The following is a 22,551-nucleotide window of genomic DNA, read 5'->3' as shown; positions in this document are numbered from 1 at the left end:
TAGTAAATTTTAAAGCACGATAATAATAATAATATATAATGTAATATATGTATAACCCTTATCCTTAAACATTAAACATTGAAAATATATATATACAGAAACATACTACTTTAAAACATATTTACATGTTTATTGTTCTAAAGTCTCTAAAGGGTCGGAAAATCTTAAATTCTGGTTTTTAACGCATTAGTGTTTTTTTACTTTTCCTTCTAAAATTAAATTTTTCCAATATTTTGATGTTGTTCTTATTAGCTTCCTTTAAATCCTTATTGATGTACAAGAGGAGGAGTTAAGAAACGGCGCGAATTTTTTTAAGTGCAAATTGCCTGAAATATTAATATTTGTTAAAGAATTGATTTAACCTGAATTGCTCCGTTCTGCAGAAGAACACTGATTTGTAGTTGAACATCTAGTTCTGATAGTACAGGGGGACGACGTATCCTAAAAGTGATTTCATTAAAAAAAATAGGAAAAAATTCCACTTTTACCTCACTCTTTTTGTGATGGTTCTTTTTCTAATGAATTTTGACCTGGAATATTTAAGAGCTAATGCAAATTGACCCTGCGCGAGTAGAGCGGTCAGAATGGCCCTGTGGTGCTCTGGAGAGAGGTCGTCCTCCTTAAAAAAATAACAGTTTAATGTACCTTTCAATACATTTGTTAGTAACCAAATCATTTAAAATAAAAAAGGTTATCATTTCAAAAAATATCAAAAACTATATTTGAAGCAAAATAATTATTTTTTAAAAATATAATAATCGATTCTAACAATACTTTATTAGTCAAATCAATCAAACTAAAATGTCCTGAGGCCTGAGATAGAGTTGATCTACAACGACAACGCCTGATCTTGATATCCAAACCAGAACTTTAATTTGAAAAGATTTGATCCGTAATCCGTTAATATTAGCATAATCGTATTTTCGCGATCTCTCATCGGTTTTATGTTGTTTCTCAGCATTGTTAAGAGTTAAGGTAATCCGTTGGACCACAAAAGAAAACCGGTGTCCGAATTTAACTAATTTGAGCCGCGGCTTAAATTTGCCAAAAACCGGTTTCAATTGAGTGCCGGATTAAATCTTATAAAAAAAATAAATACAATTTTAAGTGGAACCAACCATATTTGTACCGAGGCTTTTAAATTAAGCCGCGGCTCAAATTCTTTAAATTCGGTCTCGGGTTGTTGTTTGTTGAAGGGAATAACAATTGAAAAGTTTTTAATTGAAATGTTTAATAGTGGCAGAAATGTTTAATATTACCTGTAGGAGTGGATCAAGCATCATGGAAACAGATTCCTCCCAATCTTCATGATCTAGTAACCAGAATGCCTAGACACACAATTTATAAATAATATATCACACGGGTATAATTATCACTATCATTATTATTTATCAAATTAATAGGTATCAAATCAAATTAAACCGTAAGTTGTAGGGATGGCCAAAGGCTCCAGTAGTGGATCGGATTTTCAAATCCTCTCCATTCCTGGTTTTTCAGCCCGGCCTTCTGTTTAAACGGTAAAATATGCGTCTTATCCTCATTCCACAAGACCAAATTTGAGCCATGCTCAACTTTAGAATACCTAACATCCAAGGATTGCCACACGGTTTATTAAGTTTGGATGCTGGGTATTTCCCTAGCGAGTTTTACCGTTTCTGTCAAATTGTTTAATCCAGTTTAAATATTAATCTAGTTGACCAAGTTGTTAAGTTATTTAATCCAGTTTAACATTAATCCAGTTGAATATTCCATTTCCATTTATATTTATTACTTTATCTGTATACTTTATAAATAATATATACGTCAAATCAAATAAAATCATGAGGTTTTGGGATTGTTTTAGATTCCACCAAACAAACAACCTAGATCTAATTTTAATTGAGAATCTTTCAGAAGTCTTTCTACAATTTTAGTTCAACGTAGAAATTTGTCTTTATGGACTAAAAGTTTAGTTATTAATATAAAACTAAAATTAAAATTTGTCTGAAATTTTGTTTATGAAACATGTTTTTATTTGCGTTTTTCCAGGGCTTCTCAAAAAAATTTTATGTGAGGCTTGAATTTTTTTTACAGCGACCGTATTTTCGACCGTCCCATAAACTATCCTCCTATGCATATTAAATAAATGTTTGCAAAGGATCCTCTAAATTACTTATTCTACTCAATAAATTTCAAAAATGAGTTCTAGAACAAAACAAAAAAGGGCCCCCCAGCCTTTTCAGGCGCAGGCCAGGGAGTAAGGAATAGAAAGGAGATATAACTCTACCATGATTACAGTGTTTCGGATCCGCATACGTGATGATGGATCCGGATCCGAGGTAACTTTTGATTCTGTGAATCGGATTTTCCCTATTAAATGTTATGCAAGGTTATAATTTATAAACTATAGTAATCCTTAAGTTAAAAATGTCGTCATTACTATTATATAAATGTAAACATTAAATTATTAAAGATAATTTTGAAAAATTTTCGTCATGTAAATAATACATTTACGAACCATTTTGATTTATTTATTCCATGGTTTTGGTTAATTTTTGGCGCTACCCGGATCCATATCAACGTTTCCTGATACGGATCCGGATCCGGATCCGACCTTGTGATACGGATCCGAACGGATCCGGATCCTAAACAATGATTATACATGCTTTGCAGACGGGTACTCTATTTGTATAAGAAATATTTGTCTGATGTACATTTACTGCGTATACAATAACCTATTCTGAATATTTCATATACAAATGAAGTACCGTCTGCAAAGCATGTATAATCATATGGTAGGGGGAACCGCGTCAGTTATATCTCCCTTCTATTCCTTACTCCCTGGCTCAGGCTAAGAAAATTAGCCTTAAAAAAATACTAAAAATAAACCTGAGTTAATTTAATGATTGAAGGAGGTAGACTGAATGCAGATGGGAACTTGATCAGATTATCTACAAGATCAGACCACAGCTGTGGATCCAGTATCTGAGCTAAATCCAGGAACAAATACTGGACCAATCTCAACTGTATATATTTTATTGTTAAATCCTTCAGTGGCGGATATAAGGGGGGTTATTGGGGTTATTTACCCCCCCCCTAGAATCCTGGGGGTAAATACCCCCCCCTAGAATCNTTCACCGATTCACCGATTCACCGATTCACCGATTCACCGATTCACCGATTCACCGATTCACCGATTCACCGATTCACCGATTCACCGATTCACCGATTCACCGATTCACCGATTCACCGATTCACCGATTCACCGATTCACCGATTCACCGATTCACCGATTCACCGATTCACCGATTCACCGATTCACCGATTCACCGATTCACCGATTCACCGATTCACCGATTCACCGATTCACCGATTCACCGATTCACCGATTCACCGATTCACCGATTCACCGATTCACCGATTCACCGATTCACCGATTCACCGATTCACCGATTCACCGATTCACCGATTCACCGATTCACCGATTCACCGATTCACCGATTCACCGATTCACCGATTCACCGATTCACCGATTCACCGATTCACCGATTCACCGATTCACCGATTCACCGATTCACCGATTCACCGATTCACCGATTCACCGATTCACCGATTCACCGATTCACCGATTCACCGATTCACCGATTCACCGATTCACCGATTCACCGATTCACCGATTCACCGATTCACCGATTCACCGATTCACCGATTCACCGATTCACCGATTCACCGATTCACCGATTCACCGATTCACCGATTCACCGATTCACCGATTCACCGATTCACCGATTCACCGATTCACCGATTCACCGATTCACCGATTCACCGATTCACCGATTCACCGATTCACCGATTCACCGATTCACCGATTCACCGATTCACCGATTCACCGATTCACCGATTCACCGATTCACCGATTCACCGATTCACCGATTCACCGATTCACCGATTCACCGATTCACCGATTCACCGATTCACCGATTCACCGATTCACCGATTCACCGATTCACCGATTCACCGATTCACCGATTCACCGATTCACCGATTCACCGATTCACCGATTCACCGATTCACCGATTCACCGATTCACCGATTCACCGATTCACCGATTCACCGATTCACCGATTCACCGATTCACCGATTCACCGATTCACCGATTCACCGATTCACCGATTTACCGATTCAAAACCCTATACTTTTTAACTTTATCAGTTGACCAGTGTCTCCCAAATCTGTAAAAAAATTGTTATAAATCGTATACATTTTTTTCCTTAAAATAATTCTGTTGTATTTGATATGGTTTTGTTTTAGTACTGATGTGGACATCATAGAATGTCGAACTATCTAATCTGGTTCAACCTTCCACCAACTATATAATTTAAAAAATCTTTAAAAATGATCAGAGTTTTTAACAATTCATATTTTACCGCGAGGAAACTGCAACAATTAGAATTAATTCGAATAAAACTTTTCATTAAGAAACGCTTGATTATGTGTTTCAGTAATATTAATCAAACAGAATTCTAATAATTGCCGAACGAGCAATCTTGTTTCAAACCCCGTGAAGAGTCCCATAAGAAGACAAGATGTATGATGAGGATTTAATAATGTTCCTTGGCTGGTGCTGGAGTATCTGAGAGGAAGATAGAGAGTAAAGCGTGTAGGTTGGGAGGAGGATAATCACCAGCTCCGCCACTCTTCTATACACAACCAACAATACTCAAAACACGCAGTCAGAGATAATAATGATAAAAATCATAATAATAATAATAATAATAAACTTTTCTATGGAAATAAAGGCCGAGTCCTCTCAAAAAAAACCACAAAAGGGAGAAAACTCGTGTGATAAAAAACATGTAATTATTTTTTAAAGAAAACAACTAGCAATAAATAGATTCTTAATATCTCATCCCAACCTCGGCCCTCCCCCACAAAAAAAGAAGAGAGGAAAATTAACTTTTTACTCATATAAAATATAATTCATGAATTCTATGAGTATGTATAAAGTTCACAATAAACGATCGCAGTACATTCAGTGCATTGCGATCGTCGACCAATAATTGTGTTGTGAAAGTCACAAAATAATAAAGAATTTGATAAATTAGTTAAGAAACTGATAATATAAATAAATAATATTAAATATAATATAATAATAATATAATAGGAGCAACTTTTATGGGTCTCTAATACCTCCTAAAATGCGAAGGTTTACGCCTTTAAATGTGCTTACAAGTTCAGTCAGAATGCTATTGTCTATCCCAAAATATGGTCAACTTCAAAAGATTCATTACTTTATGTCTCTGACTCAAAATTGTGAGACACAAAGTGAAGAAAAAAACTGAATTGATGATTAAAAAGAAACTCAACCTCTGGCATCAGGTTGCCGAATAGACCAATAAGAAACTTAAAAAATGCAATAATGTGCAATTCCTTATTTTGTCAACATGAAAGAGAAAAGAATTGAGTCCTTGCCACAAACTAAAATAGTCTAAGCCCAATCATTTTGCAACCTGAGAGTTTGAACATTTGATATTTAAATTTAGATTTTATGATCTCACAAAATGTAGAGTTTGAAATATTGATCGTTTGCTATATCACACTGTGGATATAGCAAATTCCTCGTACCAATATGTTGTGAGATAGAGGACGACATTTAATTCATTCAATGTCGGAGATGCTATATCCATTGGACTATTGACAATCTGAACTAATGTTAAATTCCTTTTTTTACGACACCATATCGGGAATAAAAAGGCATTTAACGTGCTTTTAATTTCTTCAGGTTATTCAAATTAGGTTATTATTAATCATTAATTCAATCCTCATACACAGAAAAGTCTAACATTATAAAATTTAATCAAACAAATAGTTAATAACTTATTCTTAAACATTACAAATTGAAGCTGTTTAGATGAGTTATTGCCTTTATATAAATGATGATAATTATTTTGAACAGATAAGTCTTTAAAAAAATCTAAATAATATTGCTTTCCAAATTACAGGGTTTGTCTTGCTGAACAGGATATCTAAACTTCCTTTCACACCCTTCAAATTTGAACTTAAACATTTTTTTCTAAATGATAATAAGCCACCCGCATAGAACCCAGGACTCTGTTTCACAGTCTGAAAACAACCCACAAGACCCCAAAAACGGGAGCCGGCCAGACTCCATATCAGTACTAAAGAAGCAAGTCGTTTTTAAACCGTTAAGACAATGAATCCGTCGCTCCTCCGAATGGGCTGAATCATATTACATACTCAGCAGGGACCCCTTATCTCCCTCATAAGGTTTCTAAAAAATTAATCTAATGCCATCTGTAAGAGATATCCGAAAGTTATAGGTAAGACTTACCTATTAGAAATTGAACCGGATATGGATTTGATCTTCCTTCCGGTTGTTCAGGAAGAAGACCCATGTTAACAAACCAGGTGACAGCTTGTGTGTACAACAGAACCAGACCTATAAAAGAAAAACATAAATAAATTATAGGGAAGGTTTAAGATGTTAAATTTGATACATTAGGATGTATTGTTTTCTAATAACGAACAGAGAATATTGATCCTATTTTGCAAAGAGAAGGAAAATAAACAATAAAAGCTAAATATTTGATCTAAATATTCAGGAGGATATCAAATAAATTCTTTAACTAGATAAAATGAAATATGTAATTAAATATTACCAGTAACATTTTGTCTGCACTCCAACTGTTCCAACCCAATCTGAGTAACAATCCCGGAAGCTGCTCCGACAGCTGACAATATACTAACCAGATGTGCCAGCTGTCCTGACAGCTTGCTTAGCAGCTGCTTACTCCCCTCGTCCGCTTCAACTATACTCAGATCAAACAGAGGCAATGTGGAAAAATCCAGTTTTTCCTTGATCGCTGCAACCCTTTTCCAGGCCCAGTCCAGCATAAACTTGAGTGTACATCCAGCCTTGGAATATTTACCATCCGACCAGGCCCGCACAGCACCAACAATTAATCCAACCATGTTGTACTCCAGGGCGATGTTAAGGAGGAGTTCTCGTTGTGTAAGAAGAGACGGTTCCATCATGTTTCCCTGAATAAAGCCATATTATTGCAACCAATGTAGATATAGATTCTAAGAGACCAGCTTTATTATTAAAATAAATCCATTTAGGAGATACTTGTGTTAGGAAAAAGCTAGATTCTACTTTTACAAAACTGACAAGCAATTTTTTTTAAACGCATTTTACACTTAAAAACAAAAAAACTGATCATTTACCTCAAACTCAAGTTTTTTTATATAAAACTATGTATTAGGATAGAACCAAAGTCAAAGTTTGGAATTTACATCATCAGGCTTCAAATGCAAAGATTTAAGAATTAGCATATTTAAGAATGAAGAAACAAATGAGTTCAGTCTAGGGCTAAATTGTATTCCTTTTTTTTGTTCAGAGCTGACAAACCTGTGCTAGCCCTGCCATTAGACAGATCTGATACAGCTGACTAGGTTGTACAAGGGAGGATGGCCGGCACGCTAGCTCGTTGAGAACTCGTCTCTGTATACCAAGATGACTAGCGGTGAGGAACCCGTCCCTGGTCACCACTACTAGATCAAACTTGAGACTGCTTGGGTAACAATGCTGTTCAAGAACCGGACCAGAACCATTGAACCTGACAAATATTTTTTTTTAACTTTAAAAATCCGTTGCAAAAAAAATTTTCTGGATACGAATGAGTTAAACCTTGAAGAAATAAAACCTGAATATTGGATTTTAAATCAAATACAACACAAAATTTACAAAACAGAGAGATACGAACATTTTCTCCCATTTCCTAAAAACCCATCTAGGCCGAAAGGTTGAATGATTACCTAGTAACTGTATCCCTGAAAACTGTAACGTCCAGTATACCCCCTGAAGTACCGAACGGGTCTTCAAGAAGACTATGACTAAAGTAACTGCACAGTTCATCGGATTCATCTACACTGAAACTAGCAGGCATCTGGGCCTAAAAAAAACAATTAAATAAATATACATTTTTGAAATTTTAATCTTGCAAAACTTAAGATTTACTCCATTAAAAAAAATCTATTGAGGTTAAATAAATAATTTTTTAATCTAACGTCAATAGTTATTGTTGTAAATATTAATAAATAAACACGTAAAATTACAATTCACCGCTATTAAAATTATATCTATTTTGTTCAGAATATCAAAATGCTAATTTGAGTTCTGAGCTGAAAACTTTAGAATGGGATATCCTTATTCCCGATCGGTTAATTAATCTGGAGATTAATAACAAGAGGAGAACAAGCATTATTTAATCTGGAGATTCAGAAAAAGAGTGGATCAAGCATAAATCCAGATATCCGCCATTCAAAAGTTCCCAGTTCTGATTTCCAAATGAAATTTATCCAACTTTTGACTAGTTCACAACATTTAATTGAGAATGCAATTTTTATCACTCCTTATTGAAAAAATCAGTTTTGGCTGATAATTCTAAAAATGTATTATCAAGGAAAATTATAAAAATAAACATGATGCCAGCACAAACCGTGTTTTATTTAAGACTTAAACAATTTTGCGTTGTTTAAAATTATTTAATATTTTTCCTTTTTAAAAAAAATCAAATGAACCAACCTGATACCAGGCATTTATATCAAAGACGCCTAGATATGTAGCAGCAGTAGAGGGTTTAGTTCCTGCTTTCCAGATTATAACATTTAGTCCGTAATCTTTACTATGGTCCGTCTCACTAGTATCATTGCTCGAGTATCCTTAAACCAAATATTATAACATTTAGTCCGTAATCTTTACTATGGTCCGTCTCACTAGTATCATTGCTCGAGTACCTTCAACCAAATAGATTGTTAAGTACAATAGATGGCAACGTAGAATTTGTACACTCTCAGTACAGTTGTATTCTGTCGTCACAAGTGTCAATTCAGTTTTTTTGTTCGACAAAGTTATCAAAAATAGTGATAATTTTAGAATAAAGTGCTGTTCTTACGGTAAAATAAGTGCAATTTAATGTGTTCTTTAGTCTCTGTTTTTACACTTTTTTATTAATCAACTAATGTCAGACAATTTCGCTTTCCTTGTTATACTTGACACTTGTGACGTTGTGTATAATTGGTTAATTTCTCTGTTGCCACCTATTTTACTTGATAATCTATTTGCCTTAAACAAATATTTAGGTTTGATTCTTCAGTGGTATATATTTTAATGAAAAATAAATTTTTGAGGTTTTTAAATAGCAAAACATCAGAAACGTTCCCATACCTATCCCCCCCCCCCCCCCCCCCCAAGAGGAGAGGGGTTTTCTAAAGACATATAAGTGGCTCAGTAACATTTTGCCTAGTACAAGTTCGCCTAGTACACTTTCGCCTAGTACATGTTCGCCTACTAACTTTTTGCCTAGATAACATTTTGCCTAAACACAGTTTGCATAGACAGCATTTCGCCTAGATAACATTTTGCCTAGATAACATTAGAAGGTAATTTTCGCCTAAATAAATTCACTAAAATTTATAAAGTTCCTCTTTTTTCTCAAGAAATTCAATTAAAAGCAAAAAAAATGTATTATAATAATGTTTACAAATTTTTTCTTAAAGGGCACTAGCTCGCTGGAAATGATGATAATCAATTATGGCTGGTCCGTCTCGTTTGGTTTTCCCTGCCTGAATTAAGGACGTCATGTCGACATCAATATCAGTAGAAAACTGAATGATTCAAACTACAAAAAAAATTGTGAAATTTTTACGGTAAAAATTGCGTATTTTTTTGTTCCAAAAGCTGGTTAATTTGAAGAATGTTAATCTAGGCGAAAATTACTCTCTAATGTTATCTAGGCAAAATGTTATCTAGGCAAAATGTTATCTAGGCGAAATGTTGTCTAGGCAAAATGTTATCTAGGCAAAATGTTATCTAGGCGAAATGTTGTCTAGGCAAAATGTTATCTAGGCGAACTTGAACTAGGCGAAAGTGTACTAGGCGAACTTGTACTAGGCAAAATGTTACTGAGCCATATAAGTCTATATATATTTAATTAAATCTCAATCTAATTGTTGTTTGGTTTGAAGAGACTTTAGATATAATTTCCAATATGACTTTCCATTCATTTAGTCGCTAGTCCGATTCACATGTACACTTGGAAAGCTTTATCTGATCAGAATACGTGAAATATCAAGGATATTTTCTTTAAAAATTGATTATTTTCAATTGTGGTTGCTCTGTAATGTGCAATATGCATTGTCTCATAAACAATTGATTGAATTATCAGGCTAGAAAAACGAAGATATCTTATTTATTGATTAGATATAAGTTGTAAGGGTTCCGTTGTGAATCCGGAATATCCTTCTTTAAATGAAGGGTTACTTGAAAATACAATGACATTCCCTTTTCTAGTTAAAAAAAATATTCTGAACTAAATACCTGGACGTAATTCGAGGGTATACATTCCAATACACCAACTACAATTCGGTTCATCCTCCCCTCCTAGTATATGCTCGAACCTTGATAATAAAATCTATCTTAGCTCCAATGAATAAAAACCTTGCTGAAATAAGTTAAAATCGATCGCAAATTTTTGTTTGAGATAGCATGAACTGAAGAACAAAAATACTTATGAAGGTATTCCTTTCTAAAGAAAACTAACAATCTATGTTTGGTGTCGACAAATAAGGCTTAACTTAAACAACCAACCATTCCAGCCTCGTCCAACTATCTATCTATCTATTATGCTCCTTATGCTCCTGCTGATAGTGCAAACACTACCAGAACCCTACTCCTCGACCCGGCCTCCTTCTTTCCATTACTTCATAGTTGATTTAACAACAGTTTTTATACCTGATAACTAAGCTCTCCAGGTCTGTGTAGAGAGGTAGCTCTTCATCACCGACAAACTCAAGCTGTTTATTCCTGGATTATACAAACCAGTGGGAAATATTAAGTGTAAATTTTAAGGGAGGGGTAATTAAACTACTTTTAAAGGCCCAATTCATCATCTAGAGAATCAGGATATTCGGCTTGGTGACTGCCCAAAAGCACTTCACCCATGTCGTCTCTGACTTGACAATAACAATGGCCACTTTGTTTTATAAGATGTGCGACGTTAGAAAACTATACCTGTAGGTTAAACTGTAAAGGGTAGCTACTGCTAAACTATCCGTGTCATCTTCTTGTTCACTTCGGACAATCCAGTAATATACATAGTTCCTGAAATAATTTCTTTGTATGCATTGCTTTTCCTCTCATTATCAAATTATCAAGTTGTTAAAATTTTCAAAAAATATGGTTATTTAATATTTATTCCAAGTACAAAAAATTATCATTTGTATCGGCTGAAAGAATATGATGAAAATTCTGCACCTACAGTGTAAGAATAAGCATTCTTAAACGCTTGGAAGTAAACAATATTAAAATTGTTCCTTCTGAACCGTGTAATAATGGGAATTCTTACACGATAGGTTTACTACTATGGAACCAAACAGATATGATATAATATTAATTCTTAAAATATAATAAATGAAATTTGGAATTATTTGAACATTGATACCTTGGATCATTTTCTGGTTCTTGGAATGAAATTTGCGTGACTGGTTTATCACTTCTTACATAAACACTACTGTGATCAATCTAAAAATTACAACATCCATTAGTCCATTAGTCAGCGATTGAAAGAAAACCAATCGATCAATCAACCACCAAAACAAACAAAATAAGTAGTTCAATCTTTTACTGAATGAAGCAAAAATCTTCTTATCCAAGCAACATCAACCAATTCATTAGTCAAATCAAATTAATTAGCAATCATTTAATGGATCAACTAACCAGCCAAAAAAAGCAAACTCAACTAATCCATCAGAAAATCAATTAATCACATAATAGATTTATCACTTCATATTGACTACGATCAATCACTAAACATCTGAAGCACCTGTAACGTTTGTAATGAAATAAGTCTCCAAGTGCCAAGATTGAACCCGACGGCAAGGGATGCGTTAAACCCGGAGTAGTGCAGGGAGGTGATCTTCACATCGTCCACGGAGAACTGAATCTGAACAGGTTTAAACTTGAAACCTTGTCACAAATTATTGTAGAACAAGAAAAAATATATGTTCTACTTCTACTCACTTCTTTCCTTGAAGATGGACTGGAGAAAGATCCAGAGGACACCTGAATTTTCAACTTTTAACCTCACCAGAATATCAGAAGTTTACTGCAGTGTCCTTGCAAGGCGTAGATATTATCTTTACCCCGTATTTCAGGCTTTTTTATCCAGATACAAATATTAAATCGGGCAAGAAATTTTTTTTTTAATTCTCTGAATTAGGGAAAATAAATGAGCTTTTTTGTAATAAGTTTTAAAAAAGGTTGAGAAAAACTAAACTTTAGATGCCAAATTTTCAATCCCTCCCCCCCCCTCCCCGCGAGCTTCGAAAATCATTTTTCAAGATATATACCCCCAGGAAATGATAAAAAAGAAAAGGCCCTTGCATATTACAATAACAAAATGCTTTTTCATTTCTATCTGGATATTATCAAGATATTAGTAGACGAACAAGATATTATTTTTAACTGACCTGCTCCCATATAAAGACTTGACCTCTAATATCACAAGTAAGATCAAGAGCAACATGATTCTGACGAGACACGGCGTCACGTCTATGCCTAAATAAAAATAAAAACTTAGTTCTATCCTAAAAACATAAGAAATCGCATTTAAAGGTCTACCTAGCTAAATCTTTAGACAAAGGATCTAAGAAGAAGCCCCCTGCTAGAGATAATAGTAATACCTGGCTAAATCTCTAGACTGAGGATCTATGTAGACGACCCCTGCTAGAGCTAATAGTAATACCTGGCTAAATCTCTAGACTGAGGATCTATGTAGACGACCCCTGCTAGAGCTAATAGTAATACCTGGCTAAATCTCTAGACAGAGGACCTATGAAGACGACCCCTGTTAGAGATAAATAGTTTTACCTGGCTAAATCTCTAGACAGAGGATCTATGAAGACGACCCCTGTTAGAGATAAATAGTTCTACCTGGCTAGATCTCTAGACAGAGGATCTATGAAGACGACCCCTGTTAGAGATAAATAGTTCTACATAAATAAATCTCTAGACAGAGGATCTATAAAGACGACCCCCTGTTAGAGATAAATAGTTCTACCTGACTAAATCTCTAGAAAGGATCAATGAAGAAGACCCCTACTAGAGATAAACAGTTCTACCTGACTAAATCTCTAGAACGGATCTATGAAGACGACCCCTGCTAGAGATAAATAGTTTTACCTAGCTAAATCTCTAGACAGAGGATCTATGAAGACGACCCCGTCTAGAGATTAATATTTCTACCTGGCTAAATCTCTAGACAGAGGATCTATGAAGACGACCCCAGCAGGCGATAAATCTGTCGAGGTTACATTTTCGTCCAGTGCTAGATCCAGTAGATATAAATGACCCTAAAAACGCAAAGACATGTAAAAAAATTTTTTGTTAAAATTAGCGAACTTGGCTGTAGTTCATTTGATTTTAGAAACTCGACATTGCCCGAGCTAAATTAAAATCAAAATAATAAATAATTCTTTTAAAAATTTGAACAACTCAAACAATGTGCTTTTATTAAAAAATTATAATAAAATAATTAACCACAATTATTTCTTCAAAATTAGGGGTAAGCTCATCAGTTAGGTGAACGGATCAAACTTGGCTCTTCCTGCTTGACTATGTGAGGGATGATGTTTAGATCATTGATTTTTGATAAATTAATTTCTAAAAATATTACCTGCGCCATCCCCACCGCTACAATACCATGAAAATATCTGAGAGAGGGATGAAAATACCCAGCAGCACTCGGGCCCCCTACATCACAAGGATAGTCTTCAGGGGTATAAGATATCAGTTATTTTCTTGAAAACTCATTCCAAGGCTGGGGGGGGGGGGAGAAATATATGAAATTAAAAAGAAGGAAAAAGCTTGCCAATTTAAATTCATTATTAATCTACTCCATCATAACACTTTTGCAAATCTGTCTATTTATATTATTCAACTTATATTAAAATTACCGATATAAAAAAAAAACTTTTTTATTTTTATGATAGAGGGAGAAATTTTGCTCCGGCAAATTTAAGTGTTAACATAGAAAATTTCAGGAACAGAAAAAGCGATCTTAATAAATCCAAAAAAAAGTTTTAAAAAATCAGGTAAGAATTTGTTAAAAGATTAACTTCCCAATGTAAAAAATACCCAATCTATTTACCAACTGAGGATACAAGAGCAAGACTTGTGACCGGGAAAGGAAGAGAGATACATCGAATAGGTTTAGATTGAGGAATATCAAACAAACAGAGTTGTCCCCCGTCAGCACCAGAGTTTATTCCGACAAGAACAAGACTAGATCTAAAATAAAAATATATTTTTAAAACATGAGAAAAAACCATGGAAAATTTATCAAGAAATGGTTCCATTATTCGTAACTAGTTCAACTACTTCTCCAAATAGTGCCTAGTTCAACTACTTCTCCATATAGTACCTGATTCTACTACTTCTCCATATAGTATCTAGTTCTCACTACTTCTCAATGCAGTATCTAGTTCAACTACTTCTCCATATAGTACCTAGTTCAACTACTTTTCAATGCAGTACCTAGTTCAACTACTTCTCCATATAGTACCAAGTTCAACTACTTCTCATATAGAACCTGAATTCAACTACTTCTCCATAAAGTACCAAGGTAAAACTAATTATCCAAATAGTACATAGTTTAACTACTCCTCCATATAGTACTTAGTTTAACTACTTCTCAATATAGTATCTAGTTCAACTTCTACTCCATATAGTACTTAGTTCTACAAATTCTCCATAAAGTGCCTAGTTTAACTACTTCTCTATATAGTACCTAGTTCAACTACTTCTCCGCTACAAGGAGGCTGGAATCTTAGTTTACCTGGAGATTAGTTTATTCTCCGATACAAGCTGGAAACCTAGTTTACCTGGAGATTAGTTTATTCTCCGATACAAGGAGGAGGCTGGAAACCTAGTTTACCTGGAGGTTAGTTTATTCTGCAATACAAGGAGGAGGCTTGAAACCTAGTTTACCTGGAGGTTATTTTATCCTCCGATACAAGGAGGAGGCTGGAAACCTACTTTACCTGGAGGTTAGTTTATCCTCCGATACAAGGACGAGGCTGGAAACCTACTTTACCTGGAGGTTAGTTTATCCTCCGATACAAGGAGGAGGCTGGAAACCTAGTTTACCTGGAGGTTAGTTTATCCTCCGATACAAGGAGGAGGCTGGAAACCTAGTTTACCTGGAGGTTTGTTTATCCTCTGATACAAGGAGGAGGCTGGAAACCTGGTTTACCTGGAGGTTAGTTTATCCTCCGATACAAGGAGGAGGCTAGAAACCTAGTTTACCTGGAGGTTAGTTTATCCTCCGATACAAGGAGGAGGCTGGAAACCTAGTTTACCTGGAGGTTAATTTATCCTCTGATACAAGGAGGAGGCTGTAAACATGGTTTAACTGGAGGTTAGTTTATCCTCCGATACAAGGAGGAGGCTGGAAAACTAGTTTACCTGGAGGTTAGTTTATCCTCTGATACAAGGAGGAGGCTGGAAACCTGGTTTACCTGGAGGCAAGTTTATCCTCCGATACAAGGAGGAGGCTGGAAACCTAGTTTACCTGGAGGTTAGTTTATCCTCCGATACAAGGAGGAGGCTAGAAACCTGGATTACCTGGAGGTTAGTTTATCCTCTGATACAAGGAGGAGGCTGGAAACCTAGTTTACCTGGAGGTCGGTTTATCTTCTGCTACAACTAGAAGACTGGAAACCTCGGGCTCCTGATCTCCAGATTGTGATGTAAAGGTCCAAGCAGCCAACCTCTCATTAGTTTCCAGATTCAAAACATCAAGGTTGCAGCCCTAACAAAATATATAAATAATGATTAAGCAAATACACGCGTCCAAATAATTTTATGAAAACAGCATTACACCTCTGTGCAAGGTGGTTTAGTCTACGGTAATTAATTTCTAGCAAAGTACAAATGTTCAAGAAAATTTGTTAAAAATAATTTTATACAATTCAAAAAATTTTGTAAAATAATCTAAATGTTTCTAAGAAATCAAACCTTTGCAATTGCTGCAATACTCCCATCCAATGAGGTGATCCCCAAATCTGCGCTCCCGTCAAAATCATTGCTTTCAAAACCTGAAATCAAAGAGAAACTTTATTAACGTAAATTTTGTATACGATGGTGAGGGAGAAGGGCATTAATATTTTGTCTAATTATCCCAGGGAATGATTTTTAAAGATTTTGAAAAAAAATGAAATATTAGTTTTATCCATCTTCTCGTTCCTTAATTCAGCGAGAGAAAAAAAACATTTCCATCATACTGGGAGAAAAATTAGTTTTGAGAAGGGGGGGGGGGGGAAATAATGTTTCAAGAAAAAATGCTGCTGGGAGAGGTAAATTTGTCCTTAGTGAATGATGCTAGAAGAAATTTCTTCACCAACAGAGTAGCTGAGAGATGGAACAAATTACCCAGAAAATATAAAAACTTTCAAGTCTTTATATGAATAAAGTACAAGAATAGCTAGAATAAAGTACAAGAATAGCTAGAATAAAGTACAAGAATAGCTAGAATAAAGTACAAGAATAGCTAGAATAAAGTACAAGAATAGCTAGAATAAAGTACAAGAATAGCTAGAATAAAGTACAAGCCCAGATACAAAAGGACGTCATCTTTATGCTTTTATCTAGAACCATGATCACAAATCTGCAAGTATTCCCAAGTATATATATTTATTTATTTATTTATTTAAAGAGAATCGCTGGGGTTGTTCCTGGCCGCAGGCAATCCCACCCATCAGCACTCCCCCTAATGACACGTGTTTTCCTCACGCCTGAGGTAGTCTGGTTAGTCCGCTTAAGGCATGTGCTATGTAAGAAACTAATTAATTATACCTGTAGAATGTCCTAAATGATATGAAACAGCTTTAGGAAACTTGATAAGTTTACTGGTCTGCTCCAGGGTTAGAAGTTGCGACATTTTTCAGTTCATTTTAATTCTGAAATATGTAAAAATATGTAAAACATGTTTGGTTGCTGGATAAAAACAGTTTGAATTAGTTCCTAGATTTATCAGTTTTTATCTACCAGCCAAATATGTACTCCATAGCTTTTCCCACAATCCCATTGCTTCTAGTAGGGGTATTCGTTCCGGGTACAACCTAGATAGATAGATTGATGATATCTACGTAAAATGATCTTGTAAAGCCCAATTTTTTGGCAAGTAAACTTTTATAACATTTGGGCTCCTAAAGTTTATAATTTTATGGAATTGGTTTATTCGATATCCCCAAAATTAAGAAAATTTAATAACACGGTTCAATGATATTAAAAAGGCAGAAATTGTCCCTAACAAAGTAGTTGTCCTCAAAATATTTACTACATTACCAGGACAAGATCTCTTAGTTTTCAGAAATTATAGGATGTGGAATTGTCTCACCTTGTTTTCTGTTTGTGCTTCCTTGAAGGCTTGAGTCAAAGGTCGGATAGTTCTAATTAATACAAATATAATTTATCTTTGAACCCAGAGTTCGTTCATGTATTTTCGCAACCGTTAATAACATCGGTTAGAGAATTCGTTGGAAGCTATTTAAATAAGATCTTAACAGCTTGGCTGACAAAAACTTATTTATTTATTGCTTGAAAGTTACTAAAATTATTTATGTATTAGGTCCCCTAATGGTTGCTTCAAAGTTACTAGAATTATTTTTTGTAATTTCCTAGGTGTTCCAAGTCCGTTGGTGGATATGTTTGCAACTCCAGTTCCTGCCAGACTAGAGTCTAGTACACTAGTATTCAGGTTACCCTGCACATATAATATTCATAAACTAATTCAATCAATCAATTCCCTTAAAAATGTATGTCGAGTTATATATTCCATCAAAGAAATGCCAAAATGAGAAAACTTTCATCCAATAAGTTTATAAATCAATTTATCAACAGTTTTACAAACTAAATCAATCAATAAAGGATTCAATCAATCACTCAATTAAATAAGGACCAGAAAACATGACTTTCATAAAAAGGGATTAGCTGGCTTTCCATCAAAGAGTAGACAAAAATAAGTGAACCAATTGTTAATCAAATTAAAATAAAATTATTTAACCAGTAATACAATCGATCAATCAATATTTTATTAATTTATCAATTAATTAGCCAAGAAAAAAAAACTAATCAATCCACCAAGCAACCGTGAAATCTTTTCTAAAAGGTTTGTTATGAATATTAAATATCCCTGATCAAGAACACTATTGTCCGTGCAGGGAGCCAAGCCTACCATTATTGTTCCGCCTGAAAAAAAATTGTTTAAAACATAAATATCTTCAAATGAGTTTACTTGTAAAAAAACACTCACCAAGAACGGATCCATTTTTAGCAAGCGCTTTCCTAGCTTGCAGTCTTGTTTGAAACCTAACGATCAAATCAAATACTTAACTCCAAGTTTCAAGATTATATTAATATATAATCTGTAAAGGACTCCGCAATTATTTGTGATATCAGAACCCACAAATGATCTGCTCTCGCTTGAAGAGAGATCGTGAGAATTCAAGTCAGCGTAAATTTGGTTTATCCTCTCAGATTCAAATTGGTCAAGTCTAATCCAAACTGGCAGATTCGATCTAAATGGACAAATTTTCCTTAAATTGGTAAATTTTCCCAAATGAAGTTTCAGACTTTCTTCCAAATTGGTAGATTTTGGTCCTAAATTGGAAGATTTTGGTCCTAAATTGGAAGATTTTTTCAAACTTTGAAATTGGCCAGTTATAAAACCTGGCTCAATTGGTTTAATTTTAACTTTAAAACTGTATAACATAAACATCGCAAAAATGAAATAAAGAAAAAAAATTGAAAACGTAGTTTTTTCCGAGTTAAGCATTAAGTATGTTTCCTAATATGCATCCAGTTAGCGTTAGGTGGCAGTATATGCTGAAGGATGGTTCCACAGTTGGATAGCTGGGAGATTATATAGGAGGCAGCAGAGGGAGGAAATCCGAATACTGTCACCCATAAACTCAGGGGGTCACAGGTCTCCTCTCCCTATACATACAAGCTAGCATCAGCATCAGGGGTAAGCTCATCAGTTAGGTGAACGGATCAAACTATGCTTACCCTGCTTGACTATGTGAGGGATGATGTTTAGATCATTGATTTTTGATAAATTAATTTCTAAAAATATTACCTGCGCCATCCCCACCGCTACAATACCATGAAAATATCTGAGAGAGGGATGAAAATACCCAGCAGCACTCGGGCCCCCTCTCAGCCTCAACATCAACATCAACATCAACATCAACATCAACATCAACATCAACATCAACATCAACATCAACATCAACATCAACATCAACATCAACAATGGTAACAATAAATTGACAATGACAAAAACTCTTTATTGCAGACTAATGAATTCGTATTTAATATTTATGAATTAATCCATTGTATGCCTGACCTGTATAATTTCTTGTGTCCTTGATGGAGTTCCATCAAATCCTCCAGTATTATCAAACCTACTAAAACATATAAATGTTTGTAAATATATTTTAAGATCAGTGCTGTTACTATTAATATTGTTATTTTCATATAACTATCATTATTATCAAAAACAACAATAAAATGAAGCGGGGGTTGGCGTTCCCAGCCGTAGAAAAAAATATTTTTTTTTAAATGCTCCGTAAAGTCAAATCAATCAATCAATCAATCCAAAAGAAACGCTTTTATATTATTGACTTCACCAATCACAACTTCAACCAAGTATTAGTTTAGTCGGAATGGTCTTAATAGTCACAAAAGAAAGGAAAGTTAAAAGGAAATCAATTATTTATATTTTTTCATGTAGTTTGTATCTTCAAAAAGGCAAACTCCCAACTATTACGAGTTGTAAACCTGACTAACCTATTGAATGGAGAGTTGATGGTTGAGTTTGGTGTGAGTCCGCCCATTAAACTAGTAGTAGGGGGGCCTCCGGGTTTATCTGCTCGGGAATGAAGACGACCACTATGACTGAAAAATGAATTTGTAAAAAATCACGAAAAATCTAAATACACAAAAAAGCTTACAATTTACAACATAGTATTAATATAACCGTGTTTGTATGGTTACAATATTCATGAAGTAAGTTGGGTTTCTTTCAGCCCTCATCATAAAAATTAAACAGTTTGATGTCTGGAAACTTATATATAATATTCTTGGATATCCAGTGGTCGGAACCCGCCAGATAATTGAAAAATGTCACCAAGCACTAATTTCTCAAATTCTAAGTTACCATCGTGGATATAGAGATCAAGCGGCGTAATTAGAGCCATCACACACAAAAGTATACCTTGTGTTGTTTAACTTACTTAAGGTTTTCCTTGAGTAACCCCGGACCTCTGGTTGATGGGTAGGGTAGAGGTGTGGTTGGAACACTAGTCAGCCCTCCTCCTGGATTAACATTACCGTTGTTGTTGTAATATTAATCGTATTTAATATTTAAACCGCGACTGTTTACACTATCACAACGCAGAGTAGATAAACAGCACACATGGAGAAGGAATCAAACTGACGTTCAAGTGACTCGAATATTTTACTTAGAAATATCATTTAACGTCTTTTAAGTTTGAATATTACTAATAACTCAATTCCCTTTTAGTGTAACCTACGGTGGTAGGCAATTATATCAATATAATGAAGACGACTTTCGATTTCAATTTCAATTTATGTCAAGCTTTTAAACAGCATGGATACACATGGAACAAAGAGAAGCTGCCAATTAAAGAAGCTTCTCTTTTATAACTTTTAACTTGTACATAAAAAAAAAATCTTGTTAACAATTAAAACTTGTCTTCTTCATTATATTGACATAATCGCCTACCACCGTAGTAAAAACCAAAAAGATCACCATTTGATGTCGTTTTTTAATATTAATATCATTTCACTAACCTTTTAACATTACCTAATAAAACCCCTTTCATACCCTAAATAGAAAAATATTTGTTGTCCCAAAAAAAGTGTTGGTTCTTTAATAGTCTACTTCGATATCTGTAAGCATAATCAAGAACTTTTTTCAAACGGCAATGTATGTAATCGTATAAACATTAAACAGATAAAGCAAGTGCCCGTGACGACATTCTAATTTTCAATTTCAGTAGAAAGTATTCTTTGTCTCAGTTCTTAGGATCCAATTAATTTTGATGCGAATCTGGATCCGGGATCCGCACTGGAAAAAATGGTCCGGATCCAGGTTCTTTAAAATTTACTGAATTTTATAAACAAAGCAAAATTTTCAAATTTTTTGTCTTATTTTTTTCGTTTATTTTTATGCTAAACTTAATGAATTCGAACCATTCAGAAATCAGGAAATTATTATAATCTCTCTTTTTTCAATAGTTCAGATTTGGGTTTTCAGAGTAAATTTTTTTTTGCAGTTATTGATTAATATTTTGCGCCTTGGATCCGGATTCGTGGATCCGCATATTTTTTTTGATCCGGATCCAGGAAGCCAAAATCTTGCGGATCCTAAGCACTGCTTTGTCTGATACTCCGTCATATCACCCCCCCCCCCCCCTACCATAGAGTCTGACCTGCATTCGACATATTGCTCATGGAACGGTTCAGTTTGCCAGGGGAATTCAGCTGCCTGCAGAATAAAAACAAGCAAATTCAAAAAAATAGAAGAAACTAGTGATCGTGTTGTTCTTATACGTTGTATATAATGTAAACAACCCAAATACTCTTTTATTTAGTTTTATGCGTCATAAGGATAACAGAAATATCGATAACATCCATAAAATTAACTGGGACTTGGACAAACATATTTATATCTCTTTCAGTTCACCTTTAATCACAAGGAATTCAACCAATCTTAGGTTTCATGTCATTTAATTCGACAATTGAAATTCGTGTTAAAAAAACACTTCGAAAAATGTTTTAACTCAGAATTGCTTCTGGACAATTAATTTCTAATATCACATAAAGTGTAGATTTAAAATATCACATGATTACTAACATGCATATTGCTTATTCTAACCCACCTGTTAATAAGAGGAGATGCTGGCGATATCTGGTGTGAATCTCCCATAAGATATCCAGGAAGATAACCTGCTCCCCCACCCTGAGAACTAGCTCCAGTACCAGGAGATACTGGAGAACCAAAATGGTAAGGAGAACCTGGAGATAAGGTTAAATTTGTTAGGGTTCAATCCCACTCATGATATACATTTTTCCAGAGGTCTGAATTATTTTAAAGCAAGAAATTGTTGTATGGATAGTTCACCTACTATTCTATTACTAGTCGCTACTCATCAAGACCTCAGAGCTTTGAAGTTAATGTTTGTTTTTCTACTTAAAGTAAGTTTATGTCCTTCGTCAATCGTCACGTACATCTAAGTCTCCAAGTACCAATAATCCAGTCAAAATTAGTCTCCTTGTGTACTCCTATTCCCCAAACAAATATTTTTGAACAGTTTTAAAATCTAAAACTTACTTAAATAATCTCTGACCGGTGACCCAAGGTTCATCGGTTCCATTTTTCTCTGAAAGTATAAAACAATAAT

General features: G+C 34.7%; 2 protein-coding genes across 3 annotated transcripts in view; both read right to left on the bottom strand.

The window, feature by feature from the left end:
- The window catches only part of LOC111696983 (protein ELYS), a 26,166-nt gene extending 9,148 nt beyond the window's left edge, over positions 1-17,018 (bottom strand). Inside the window, exons 1-24 of the mRNA XM_023466831.1 lie at positions 16,916-17,018; positions 16,079-16,158; positions 15,739-15,872; positions 14,211-14,350; positions 13,737-13,813; positions 13,307-13,413; positions 12,532-12,619; positions 12,083-12,124; positions 11,886-12,005; positions 11,505-11,584; positions 11,075-11,164; positions 10,796-10,867; positions 10,382-10,461; positions 8,588-8,724; positions 7,819-7,955; positions 7,412-7,619; positions 6,660-7,041; positions 6,332-6,439; positions 5,874-5,902; positions 4,593-4,679; positions 2,869-3,003; positions 1,260-1,328; positions 531-619; positions 363-441 (exon numbers count right to left, since the gene is read on the bottom strand). Coding sequence (XP_023322599.1) covers positions 363-441; positions 531-619; positions 1,260-1,328; positions 2,869-3,003; positions 4,593-4,679; positions 5,874-5,902; positions 6,332-6,439; positions 6,660-7,041; positions 7,412-7,619; positions 7,819-7,955; positions 8,588-8,724; positions 10,382-10,461; positions 10,796-10,867; positions 11,075-11,164; positions 11,505-11,584; positions 11,886-12,005; positions 12,083-12,124; positions 12,532-12,619; positions 13,307-13,413; positions 13,737-13,813; positions 14,211-14,350; positions 15,739-15,872; positions 16,079-16,158; positions 16,916-17,000 — 2,655 coding nt within the window. The 5' untranslated portion in view covers positions 17,001-17,018. The remainder of the gene's footprint in view (positions 1-362; positions 442-530; positions 620-1,259; positions 1,329-2,868; positions 3,004-4,592; positions 4,680-5,873; positions 5,903-6,331; positions 6,440-6,659; positions 7,042-7,411; positions 7,620-7,818; positions 7,956-8,587; positions 8,725-10,381; positions 10,462-10,795; positions 10,868-11,074; positions 11,165-11,504; positions 11,585-11,885; positions 12,006-12,082; positions 12,125-12,531; positions 12,620-13,306; positions 13,414-13,736; positions 13,814-14,210; positions 14,351-15,738; positions 15,873-16,078; positions 16,159-16,915) is intronic.
- On the bottom strand, positions 17,018-22,551 carry LOC111696960 (nucleoporin NUP53). Of its 2 annotated transcripts, none has more exons than XM_023466779.1 (12): positions 22,482-22,551; positions 22,030-22,165; positions 21,580-21,635; positions 20,359-20,440; positions 19,913-20,020; positions 19,470-19,530; positions 18,909-19,057; positions 18,375-18,430; positions 18,255-18,310; positions 17,740-17,825; positions 17,460-17,511; positions 17,018-17,181 (listed from the first exon to the last, which is right to left on the bottom strand). In XM_023466779.1, exons 1-12 carry the CDS (start codon positions 22,522-22,524, stop codon positions 17,104-17,106), a joined length of 963 nt encoding a protein of 320 aa, XP_023322547.1. In that variant the 5' UTR covers positions 22,525-22,551; the 3' UTR covers positions 17,018-17,103. The 2 variants fall into 2 exon arrangements, with proteins under 2 accessions (XP_023322547.1, XP_023322548.1); XM_023466780.1 differs by having other exon boundaries at positions 19,470-19,527.

Source organism: Eurytemora carolleeae, unplaced genomic scaffold (assembly GCF_000591075.1).
Source record: "Eurytemora carolleeae unplaced genomic scaffold, Eaff_2.0 scaffold35, whole genome shotgun sequence".
Classification (NCBI taxonomy): domain Eukaryota; kingdom Metazoa; phylum Arthropoda; class Copepoda; order Calanoida; family Temoridae; genus Eurytemora; species Eurytemora carolleeae.
The sequence above is the reverse complement of the archived record's forward strand: the minus strand, read 5'-3'. Positions and strand labels throughout refer to the sequence as shown.

Excerpts from the sequence above, each read along its gene's own strand:
- LOC111696960 (XM_023466779.1), bottom strand. The coding sequence starts at position 22,524 with ATGGAACCGATGAACCTTGGGTCACCGGTCAGAGATTATTTAA. Across the intron at positions 20,021-20,358 it reads TTACTCAAGGAAAACCTTAA|TCATAGTGGTCGTCTTCATT; the intron begins GTAAGTTAAACA and ends TTCATTTTTCAG. Across the intron at positions 18,311-18,374 it reads TAAAAATGGATCCGTTCTTG|GCGGAACAATAATGGTAGGC; the intron begins GTGAGTGTTTTT and ends ATTTTTTTTCAG.